Source organism: Sus scrofa, chromosome 9, assembly GCF_000003025.6.
Source record: "Sus scrofa isolate TJ Tabasco breed Duroc chromosome 9, Sscrofa11.1, whole genome shotgun sequence".
In the NCBI taxonomy this organism is placed as follows: domain Eukaryota; kingdom Metazoa; phylum Chordata; class Mammalia; order Artiodactyla; family Suidae; genus Sus; species Sus scrofa.
The window spans coordinates 117,174,393-117,186,543 of NC_010451.4; the positions used below are offsets into that span (position 1 = coordinate 117,174,393).

Sequence of the window (12,151 nt, forward strand, 5' to 3'; positions counted from 1 at the left end):
GCTAAAGATCTTTTCCTATTTTAAAAGCACTAGGCAATAAATCCCAGAGCTCCTGAAACAGGAAAAAAAAAAGAGAGAGAGAGGAAAAGAGACTTTGTGAATGTACTTTAAAACCTTGGCCAGGAGACATGCAAACTCATTTAATAACCTTATTCTGGATCTACTTAAATGGAAACAGCCTCCTATATTTTTAGCTGGTGTGTAATCGAAGTAAAAATGAAGGGGGAAATGTGTGTATATTTTTTCCTTTCCTAGTTAGAATAAGAAAGAGTTGCTCATTATCTCTTAACTGAATCTTTGCCTTGGAGAGAGGGGAACACCCACAAGGGCGTCTCAGCCCCTCCCCTGGTCTGGATGGTTTTAAACCCAAGGAGGGAAGCCGAGGAGAGAAGAGAGTGAGGGACAGACAAGCACCAAGGTCTGTAGCCCAAGGGGCCCAGCTCCCAGGTGGCAGAAGTGCTGAAGGTGGACCAGCAGCCTCTGAGGTAAGGGTGCCAATCTCCAAAAGGGCTTTACCTGTAGGAGGGAGGATGGTGCCTAGGTGGGAATGAACTCAAGTGTTCCCCAGCCTGAACACCTAGGCAGTGTAACTAGTCTCTTATCACCTCTATGAGGAGTGAAAACCCAATTAGGAGATATTTCCCAGGACCTAAGTAACTTAGCTGGCAGTATACTTGTTTCCCCAACTGGGCGAAGAACAATCTTACCTGGCCAAAAGCAGTCCGTGCTGTAGGGAAATTTCTACCTGGAGTCATAGATTTTTTTACATTAAATGTTTAAGTCTAGCATATTCTCCTCATCTTTAGTTTTTTGTTGGTTTCTTTACAATGTCAAAGGCTTTTTTTTTGTTGTTGTTGTTAATTTATCTGCTTTATCTCACTTAAAAAAAATCCTGAAATGAAACTTTTAGTTGTGGTCGGGGAAACTACGATAATTTTTTTCTGGATGTCATGTCTACCAATTAAGATGTTTGTGAATGTACTTGAAGAGCTTTGAAGTTTATTCAAACATTTAATTTTATTGGTTTTGAGTCTTTTTTTGTAAGAGAACAACCTCTTTTCTCAAAATTCCCATGTTTTTATCCTCACAATGTGGCAAAGACAACTTTTTGAAACATTTCAAGAAATAACAAAAAAAAAAAAAAGTAAAAAGAAGGAGTTCATGTCCTGGCGCAGCAGAAACGAATCCGACTAGGAACCATGAGGTTGTGGGTTCGATCCCTGCCCTTGCTCAGTGGGTCAAGGATCCGGTGTTGCCGTGAGCTATGGTGTAGGTCTCAGATACGGCTCGGATCTGGCATAGCTGTGGCTCTGGTGTAGGCCGGCGGCTACAGCTCTGATTAGACCCCTAGCCTGGGAACCTCCATATGATGTGGATGTGGCCCTAAAAAGCAAAAAAAAAAAAAAAAAAAGAAATGATGTGGTAGGCCAGGTTTTGACGGTTTTTTAATTTTTTTATCTATTTATTTATTTTTGTATTTGGGAGAGAGTGAGAATAGTCACTTAGAAGCACAAAACTTGAGTGCCGATGCAAGCATTAAAGAGAACATGTCCTGACATAAAAATGAGAAACTGCCCACATCTGGACATAGGTTAACCACAGTGCCCAAAGTCCACTGATTCTTAGAGAAGCCAAAGTATTACCAAGGTATCAGGTGACACCTGCTCAGCCAGACTACAGATTGGTGGCTGGCAGAGCACTGGCTTTACATGGGGAAAATCAGTGATTTTTGGCATCTGGGCATTTGTTGGAGACTCAGAGTCAAGGTGTTGGGACAAGGGACTCAGGAGAGAATAGATGGTACCAACATCAGCATCATTTTCCCAAGGAGGAGGGAAAAAACCCCACTTGCCACTCTTTTTACGCAATTTTGAATCCCGCTCTGTCCCCAAGTTTGTGGGCTGCAACTGACTCCTGGAGGAGAGAAAATAGGACAGCAATTCGAATCATCTTGTGGCTTCTGGTTTCCATTCCAGCCCCTTCTGTGGTTTGAAATGAAGGGTAGACTGAGATCTGTTCCCAAGAAGATGCCTGAGGAAATCATGCCCAGACCCAGTGGAAACTCTTGTCCACCCACCGCTCATTCCAGAACCTTGGCTCCTATAGGGCCCGGACACAGACATGAGATCATGGTTTAGGTTCTGTAGCGGCATCTGGAGCCACCAGTCTATGAGCTGATGATGCTAAGGTCTCAGGCCTGATCCCTAGCTGGGAAGGGTCTCTGCTGGGTTTTACCAGAGTAGACTTACTGCTAATGCCAACCAGCTGCCATCTGAATATGTGCTGTTGGTCTCAAAAAGAGACCCAGAGAGGGTGAGTAGAGCAGCCCAAGTCCTTGGAAACTAACAGGAAAAGCTTCTCCTTTTTGATAGAAAACTTTCAAGTGATTTCAACATGTGGAAAACCACATGTTGGACTAAAGAAAGGAACTGCATCTTTTCATCATGTGCCTCTCTTCATTATCATTCAGTTGAAGTAGGGTTTGTCATCAGACGCCCCTCATGCCCACAGGAAATAAGGCTAATTGTATGTAAGGTCATACTTAGTTATTCTGGAGATTGCGTGTTTGGTTTGATGTGGTTTGAGGTCCCTGAATCTTTGCGCTTGTGTTCATTTTATCTTCCCCTGGTGCATGAGCCTATGTGCACTCATGAAAGCAAAAGGAAGGTCTTTTTGTGAGAAAGGGAGTCATTCCTGTGGGGTAAATGAACATCTTTGCCTGATGTTCAGGAAGAGTTTCTAAGGTGCTGAGCACAGAGGCTGGCCCATAATAAAGTGCTTGGAAAATGGTAGCCACCATTCTTCTCACCCATTTGAGCCCTTGCAAGATGGATTAAGATTTGGTTGATAGAAGAAAACAATCACACAAGCCTGTGGTCACCATGAAAAAGTGATTGAGTGCTGAGGCTGGGTTGGGGAACTACATCCTTTATCTTTTTCAGCCTATGGCTCGTGGGGCAGACTTGGTGGAAAGAATTCTTTGAGAGAAGGGGTATTTCATGGCGGTGTGAGGTCTCTACAAGGATTTCTTCAGCACTCACTGGGCGTATTCCACTGAAAGGGAGGGGTGCAGAATGATGCCTGGAACATGACCATATTAAGCCTTATCACATGAAACCAATTTTTCATTCTCAGCCACACACACGCAGTTGTCTCGTGTACCATAGGGTATGCCTGTGCTGAGAGGTCAATGCCACAGAGACTAGAAATAAAAATACTGGTATATACTTGGTTTATCTGGAGATGGATCCAACTGAAACAGTATTGCCTTGTGCATCATACGCACTTGCAAACTGAAGGAGAAAGAGATCAGAGGTGAAACCCATTGCCTAAGGTCTCCAGTCCAGGATGAGTTGAATCAGGGAAATTCCTCAGTTGCGAGAAAACTTGTTCTTCTCGATTGAGTATTTGGGTCAAAAGACCCTGGAGTCACCCAGGGCCAAGGTTGAAGATCACTGGTAGAATAGGCTCACAAGAGTCTGGGGAAGGAGTAAATTTGCTAGGTGACATTTGTGACATCATTGCATCCCTATCTACCCGCTTCCTTTACTTTTCTTCATGGTTGAGTGGTGTCCACCCTGTCATTTGGGGACGGAATATCTTTTTAAGTGATACCACTGGAAATCCAAGATAATACAGTGCTTCTAAAGCCCGAAGCAGCGCTCTTATGTGCTTGTGGTTAACTGTAAGGGCAAGATGAGGTAAGCAGGGAACCAGAAAAAGCCCTAAATTTAAGCAGAAGATCTCTAATGGTGCCTAAGAAATTGGCTGCCACTCTCTTTGGTCTAAGTAGTATATTTTATTCCTGACCAGGGTGTGTGCCCTTCTTTGGATAAAATGAGGTGACACGAAGACTGTCAGCCCTAGGATTAGAGGGGATCCTCTGGAACCAGACTGCCTCCCTTTCCTCTGGTTCAAAGCTTGGTCAGTGTCTGTCCCCAACAGACAGAAGTCTTGGTCTGCTTTGTGTTTTCTTGTGAGGGAGTTTCCCAGACTCTCATGAGCTGTGACCAGAATTTAACCTCCCTATGGGACAAACACTAATTTATTTTTCCGGGGGATCATCCTTGGAACAGCGCAGAGAAGTGTGGACATAGGATTTAGTTATTGAACAATGAATGTTTCACTGAGCACTCAGCATGCCTTGGGTTTCTTTTATTTTCAGAAGAACCCCTCTCTTAAATATGACAGGAAGGAGGACACAGGGTCTCTTTTTCACATGTCGTAATCTTCTCAATTTTTTCACGTAAGGCAGTACATACAGCCGAGAGATGAAGAACACAGATAACGGGGAGTGGAAAGAACTGGTGTTGATCCCAGATTGGCTGCTTATTAGCGGTGTGTCCTTAGGCAAGTTACTTAACCTCTTTGAGCACCTGGAACAAAGAATGACATCAATGGACTCCGGGAATTTTGAAGATGAAACAAGAATAATGTTTATAAAGTGTTTGGCACAATACTCATCATCTAATAAACACACATGCAAAAAACCCAGCAACTATTATTATCTAATACATAAAATATTACTTTGGCCAGGACTGTGTTGTAAGGCTGTGGCTAGAGAGATCAACCCAGTTACAGCTACTGTCATCCCTAAGCTTCCAGGGATGTCTGGGCTAGGAACTCACACACATGTCAGTGTTTGGCTGGAAATTAAAGTCACAGGGGTAGATGTGGCCACCAAGAGAGAATGAATAGGGCACAAATGTGGAACCTGGTGACATCTCTGTACCTCTCAGGGCCAAACCAGGGGGAACCATTCATCCAGGTCACGGTCAGCAGGACACACCTCAAAGAGTCTTTCATGAAATAGCAAGAGCAGGCAGCTTCTGCGTCTTAATGTGCCACTGCCCCTCTGCTCCCTACACCACCCACCACCCCTCCTGCAGTCAAAGTTAAAGACAAGTTCAGTCACTGAGACCGAAGCCTATGGACGCATGGTTTCCTGCATGCATATTCCCGGCATGTGAACCCCTTTTGCCTGATACATTCCTACAGCATCTACCCCTCTTTACATGAGAAACTACTCCGCAGCAGAATAATCATCCCCCCTCAGAAATGTATTATCCTGCATTTCTCTGGGTGACGTTTGCTGACATCCCTGCCCCTTCCCCATCCTTGTGGTGCTGGGTCTGTGGTCGCTGTTCAGGAAAGACTTGGTGAAGTCATCCTTTCCTTATGCTGATGCTCCTGCCACATGTCCGAGAGAGAGCCAGAAGCCTTCTCCTCCTGCTCATTATCCTCGACAGAAGTCCTAGGTTGAGGACCTCCCCACTCTCATCTTCTTTCGAGCAATCACCCTGCCCAGGAAAATCTGAGCTCAACATATGGCATTGAGAGGGTGAAATTAGCAAGGACATCTTGCTACACCTCAGGAGGATGGGTTACAGGGAACACTCCTACAAGGGCTTTTGGTGTCTCTCCTATTCTGGGCTTCAAAAACAAACACTGTGAGATCGGGCTGTGTGCAGTCCTGCTGCGGTTTATGGCAAAAGTCCGTGGCTTTTTTTGCATTCTTTTGGAACTTCTTCAGAAAACCATCTGCATTCCATTTATGTCTTGGAGAACAGTGAGCCAATGGCTGGGGCTGGCGGAGGGAGGGTGGGGGTTGGATGACTGCAGTGGGCAGAGAGGTCTGAAGCCTGCCTTTTTAGCTCTATTGTTACCTGGGAAGGGGATTTTGGACAGTGGCAAGTTGGTGATGCTGGTGCATAATGAGACTTTTCTGATCCATCTGTGTGGTTACTGGGGATGGCAGAGTGCCCAGGGGTTAACGGCACAGTTAGCTGACACCATGCGCCTGGGTTTCAATCTGCAATCTACACTCTCATTGCAGAAGCAGGGGCATGTTCATTTTTTGCCTCTGAGCCTGAGCCTCAGTTTCCATCCTAAGAAGTAAGCAGAGAATATGCAAGTGACTGTTTTATCATTAGGCTCAACTTTTAAAGATAGCAGTTGTGAAATACCCTAATCTTTTTTTTTTTCTTTTCTTCTCCTTTCTCTCTCTCTCTCTCTCTCTCTCTCTTTTTTTTTTTAGGGCCACACCTGTGGCATATGGAAATTCAGCCAGGGACTGAACTGGCATCCTCATAGATACTAGTCAGGTTCCTAACCCACTGAGCCACTACTAAAACTCCTAATTTTTATTGTACACCTGCCTTCCAACTCACTCTCCCAGTGCTCCTCACCTGCCCATCCTCTGGCAAAAATCTCAAGCAGATTCCAGCACCTTTCTGGTCACTTTTAGGGTTGCAAGGAAACCCTTTTGTGAAAGGCAGTTCGTTCCCGTGTCAGAGCCTCAGTCTCCCATCCAGGCCACTTCTTTTCTTTTACCCAGTTCAGGCGCATGTGATGCTGGAATCCACAGATGAGGCAGAGGGCAGGAGACTGTGGTTGGCCTGGTGCCTGCCTTTCTCTGGCTACCTGGATGTTTCTGGCTGCTGACTGAGGCAGGGTGGGGGCTCAGAAGAGAAGAGAAAAGGTATTTTTATTCAGCGGAGGAGGCTGTTGTAGTTCTCTGTGTTTATCAGTCGCCCTTGGCCCTTCTTAGGGCAGCTGCTCCCAGTGCTGGCTCCAACCACCCCCTCTTGTGGGAGCCTTTTGTGGGCTCTTCAAACAATCCCCTTCCTACCCTCTGGGCACCTTCTCTGATAGTTTGCCCACTGGGGTCGGGGGGAGCTGGGGAGTGCACCTTAGCTCTGGTACCAGATGCATTATTTCTATGGTGTGGATTTGACCTATGGCAGGACTTACATATCCTTGTCTCCCCAAACTCTGGGTGCAAGCCCCTCCCCCTGTGTCCTCCCTCCAATGTCTGCTATGCCCCTTATTCTAGGCAAACTCCCGTCTCTAAATTCCTCTGGGGAGTTCCCATCGTGGTGCGGTGGTTAACGAATCTGACTAGGAACCATGAGGTTTGGTTCGATCCCTGCCCTTGCTCAGTGGGTTAAGGATCTGGCGTTGCCCTGAGCTGTGGTGTAGGTTGCAGACGCGGCTCTGATCCTGCGTTGTTGTGGCTCTGGTGTAGGCCAGTGGCTACAGCTCTGATTGGACCCCTAGACTGGAAACCTCCATATGCCGCCAGAGCAGCCCAAGAAATAGCAAAAAAAAACCCAAAAAATAATAAATAAATAAATAAATAAATAAATAATAATTCCTCTGGGCAAGAGGCAGGCAGTCTTCCCCTCTGCCTCCTAGTCTCAAGAGCCTTCTATCCCTAGAATGTCTCCAGTAGAGAAGCTTTCTTTAAAATGAGTGGTCATGGAGTTCCCACCGTGGCGCAGTGGTTAACGAATCCGACTAGGAACCATGAGGTTGCGGGTTCGATCCCTGCAACCTCTCAGTGGGTTGACAATCTGGCGTTGCCGTGAGCTGTGGTGTAGATTGCAGACTCGGCTCGGATCCTGCGTTGCTGTGGCTCTGGCGTAGGCTGGCAGCTACAGCTCCGATTGGACTCCTAGCTTGGGAACCTCCATATGCCACAGGAGCGGCCCCCAAAATGGCAAAAAGACAAAAAAAATGTGGGGGCACTATCTACCCACTGTCCAAATCACCTGACAACAAGAAATGTCTTGCTGACCATTCCATTACCTCTACAAGGTGTTGGGCCCATGTTCTTAGAATGTAGTAGATGCTTAGAAAAGGTAAGCTATTATTATTACTATTATCAATAATACATGCTTTAGATAATAGAAAGCACCAAGAATGAGGGAGTGGACCAAAGGGTTAACATGAAGAAGAAATTTTCTTCTGTTTAGTTCATAGTGGTGACATGACCTTTGGGTATAATATATAGGACCTCTGCCTAAAGGAGGGGATTGCATAGATATAGTATATACTGAACTCATTTTTTTGTCTTTTTAGGGCTGCAACCTGGACATATGGAGGTTCCCGGGCTAGGGGTCGAATCGGAGCTGTGGCTGCTGACCTACACCACAGCCACAGCAACACAAGATCTGAGCCGCATCTGTGACCTACACCACAGCTCACAGCAATGATGGCTCTTTAACCCACTGAGCCGGGCCAGGGATTGAACCTGCGTCCTCACGGATGCTAGTCAGATTCATTTCCAATGAGCCATGATAGGAATTCCTCTTCTTCTTTTTTTTTTCTTCTGTGCCCAAAGTGTGTGGAAGTTCCCAGGCCACGGATTGCACCCAAGTCACAGCGGTAACCCAAGCCATAGCAGTGACAATGCCGAGTCCTTAACCGCTCAGCCATCAGGAAACTCCCTGAACTCATTTCTTATTTGTATCGGAATGTCGTATCCATGCACAACAGGTACAAGCTTGCAACCAGATGCACCTAAGTTAGAATCCTGACTGTGCTGCTTTCTAGTTGAGCACCTCATGGGAAGGGAGGTTATTTTCAACACCTGGGTACTCACCCAGACTGAGGAGAGTGGCACCAATTTTACAGAGCAGCTCTGAGGCTGAAGTATGATGATTAACGCACCTGGCCAATCCCTGGCACGTAGCAGTAGCTTGACATTTGATATTATTGCAGTGTTATTATCGCTCTTTTTAGTAATAATTCTGCCAGAGCCCTTCAGCCTTGATTTCCTCCACTTCCTGATACTAAATAAACAGTGATTATTAAGAATTTAGGATTTTACACAGTATTAGAATTTGGTTTAATTCTTTTAATGGAATTCTGCTGACTTCAACCACTGGTTTGGAGAAGAGGCAGCATCAGGTGAGGGCATATGGGGGACGTCTAGGATGCTAGCAATATTGATTAAATTCTCTCTGCTGTAAATTATATCTTTGTAACTGGTTTATTTTATTTTACTTCAGCCACACCTGCGGCATATGGAAAGTCTCAGGCCAGGGATGGAACCTGTGCCACAACAGTGACCCAAGCCTCAGCAGTGACAATGCTGGATCCTTAACCTGCTGAGCCACCACGGAACTCCAGTAACATATATTTTACCCCTAGTCACAGGTACCTCTTAATCCAAGTCACCTGTTTTGCCCCTCCCCCATCCCACTCCCTTCTGGTAACTACTAGTTTGTTCTTGGTATCTGTGAATCTGTTTCTGCTTCGTTATATTTATTCATTTGTTTTATATTTTAGATTCCACATATAAGTGAAAACATGCAGTTTTGGTCTCTCTCTGACTTATTTCGCTAAGTATACCTTCCAGGTCAACAATATTCTAGCTCCTAACCTGGGTGGTGGGTCCATGGCTATTGCCTTTGTAACAATTCATTACAACTATATTATTTCTATTGTATGCTCCTTTCAATATTGATATCACCTCTCCCGATTAAAAAAAAGAAAAGGAAGACATACACTTCCTTTGTGATTAAAAACACAAACCTCAGAACATTTATTGAGCCCTTACTATGTTCTTGGCATGGTATAAAGTGCTTTTCACACACAATGCAGTCAGGCAGGCACTGTCATTCCCACTTTATGGATGAGCAGCCTTCGTAAGGCTAGGCACCCAGGACCTGCCTGATTCGTCCTTTCAGCACCTTGTAAACAGCCTTGCACAATGGGGAGGGAGAGCCACCCCTTGTGGGACACAGCCACCAAGAAAGAACTGGGCTTCCTGACTTCTTCAGCCTCTGGTACAAATGTTTATGAGCTGGTCACAGAAGCCCATCGACCAGAGGCAGCTCTGCAGATTGGTTTCTGGATGACAACCTGACTGAGGGGTGTCCTGGTGACAGAGGGTCTGTGAGTCAGTGTGAGGCTCACACCAGGTACCTGTGGTCTGCCCTGACTCAGCTTGTCAGTGGTCAAGAATGTGCCACCCCAGATGGGGGCTGGGGGCACTAGAAGAGAGGGGTTCTCCTGCACACGGAGCAGTAGGTCCACACCTCCTGCTGGCGGCAGAGGTGGTGAATATAATGGCCCAGCTCTGGTCTGGATGGTCTGGCCCTACTGACTAACCACCTGTGTGCTGGAGGATTTGAGGCACAAAATGTGATTCTGCTCCTGCCTTGGGGGGTCCCCAAGGGTCCTGTCCTTGAAGGCTTATAGCCTCACCTCACATGGAGACAGGCTGGGTACAAGAGTAACTATAATAACTGTTAGCAGATGCACAGAAGGACCAATACATTTCTTTGAATGCTTACCAGGAGAGCTAGTTTCCAGCTGGGGTGAGGGAGAGGGGTGTGAGAGAAGACTTTGCGGTGAAGGTATTTTTTATTAGAAATTCTGCTCTTTTGATGGTTTGTGGGCAGAGGTGGTGAGTGGGACACCAGCTTGGGGTCTGAGTACAGGCTTGGCCCTTCCTGGCCATGTTCAGGTTGGCATATTCCATCCCTTGAACCTCTGGTTCCTTATTGGTGCCAGGCAGCATGACACTGGGGTGGTCAGAATGGACTCTGGAGCTAGACTGCCCTGGTTCAAATTCTGCCACCCTTGGCCATGTGCTTGGCCATTTGAGGTAGTTAGTCGTGCCCTGGTTTCCCTATCTGTAAGAGTATATTCCATGAAGGGTTGTCGTGATGAATGAATGAAGTTATACATGCGGAATACTTAGAAGAGTGCCTGGCACACAGCTTGTGTTCTACCTGCAGCTACAATTGTTGGTGGTGTTAGTGGGGAAGTTGATATTAGGGTTGTTGTATAGATCAGGGATTAGGGTGAGCAAAGCCTGGCATCTGGTAGGTCCTCAGTATAAGAAGCTGTTCTCTTTGTTATTAAAGGGCAGGTGAAATAAGGAATTAGAAATGAAGAGAGGGGGAGTTCCTGTCGTGGCTCAGTGGATAACGAACCCAACCAGTATCCATGAGGATAAGGGTTTGATCCCTGGCCTTGCTCAGTGGGTTAGGGATCCGGCATTGCCATGAATTGTGGTGGAGGTCACAGATGAGGCTTGAATCCCATGTTGCTGTGGCTGTGGTATAGGCCAGCAGCTACAGCTCTGATTCAACCCCTAGCCTTGGAACCTCCACATGCTGTAGGTGTGGCCCTAAAAAGATTAAAAAAAAAAAAAACAAAAACAAAAAAAACAGAAAAGAAATGAAGAGAAGGACCTCCCATGGAGTGGGAACAGTGTCAGCAAGGCAGGATGCAGGAACGGGCAATGTATGAAGAAGAAAAAAAAATCTGGCTGGGATCCTCAGGAGATAGAGAATGAAATCTTCCTGATGGCATCTCAGCTTCCTGTAGATTCTTAGAATCCATTAAAAAGGTCAATTTCCATCAGCACATATCGATGGCTTTCTTTTGCATGTTCTTCTGGATGCAGGCCTTCTGGAGTGTCTGCTCCCCGTATCGCCGAGGATGGGTCTCCAGGAGATGTTCTGCTTCCTCCTGGCACTCCTGTTTGGCTCTGTGCTCTTGGTGGCCTCGGCCCCGGCCACTCTCGAGTCTCCTGGCTGCAGCAACAAGGAACAACAGGTCACTGTCAGCCACACCTACAAGATTGATGTGCCCAAGTCTGCCCTGGTCCAGGTGGAGGCTGACCCTCAGCCCCTCAGTGATGATGGGACCTCACTCCTGGCTCCAGGGGAAACTGAGGAACAGAATATCATCTTCAGGCACAACATCCGCCTGCAGACTCCACAGAAGGACTGCGAGCTGGCAGGTAGTGTTCAGGACCTCCTGGCTCGGGTGAAGAAGCTGGAGGAAGAGATGGCAGAGGTGAAGGAGCAGTGTAGTGCCCAGCGGTGCTGCCCACGAGCTGCTGGTGAGCTTACCACCTGGTATTCATTCAACAAACACCGAATGAACACCTTCCACGTGACAGGTGTTCTGCTAGCCTCGTGAGCACTCTACCTCTCACTCTGGGTTTTCTCTGGGGCGGGGGTGTCATCACTGGCATTAGCTCCAAGGGTTATCTGCAAGTCTGAGCAGGGAGAGACCAGCAACTCTTAAAGGGAGTCTGGACTTGGGTTAATACTTTCAGATGAAAACTTCTGGGCACAGTTTTACTTGTGGATCCAATCCCTATTGCAAGGGAAAGCAATGGGCTAGAGAGGAAAGACTGACGGCCTTGGAGCTAGACAAGATTGGATCCAAATCCCAATTCTGCCATTCTTTAGCTGTGTGACTTAGCGCAAATTCCTTAAGTTTCCTCAACTGTCCATAGAGGATAATTCTATCAACTAGTCTAGTTCTGAAAACTATAGAAGATGTGCAGAAGATTTCTTGGCCCATTATTCAGCAAATGGTTTACTCTTTTACTGGTAAT

General features: G+C 46.5%; 1 protein-coding gene across 6 annotated transcripts in view; it reads left to right on the forward strand.

Annotated features, from left to right (window-relative positions):
- Positions 351–12,151, forward strand: part of TNN (tenascin N) — a 69,299-nt gene continuing 57,498 nt past the window's right edge. For 5 of the 6 annotated variants that reach the window (XM_021063658.1, XM_021063660.1, XM_021063663.1 and 2 more), the window contains exons 1-2: positions 351–485; positions 11,207–11,647. In XM_021063658.1, the coding sequence (XP_020919317.1) occupies positions 11,242–11,647 (406 nt within the window). In that variant the 5' untranslated portion in view covers positions 351–485; positions 11,207–11,241. Of the gene's footprint in view, positions 486–5,456; positions 5,570–11,206; positions 11,648–12,151 lie in introns of those variants that run through there. The other variant, XM_021063659.1, reaches the window with a different exon arrangement.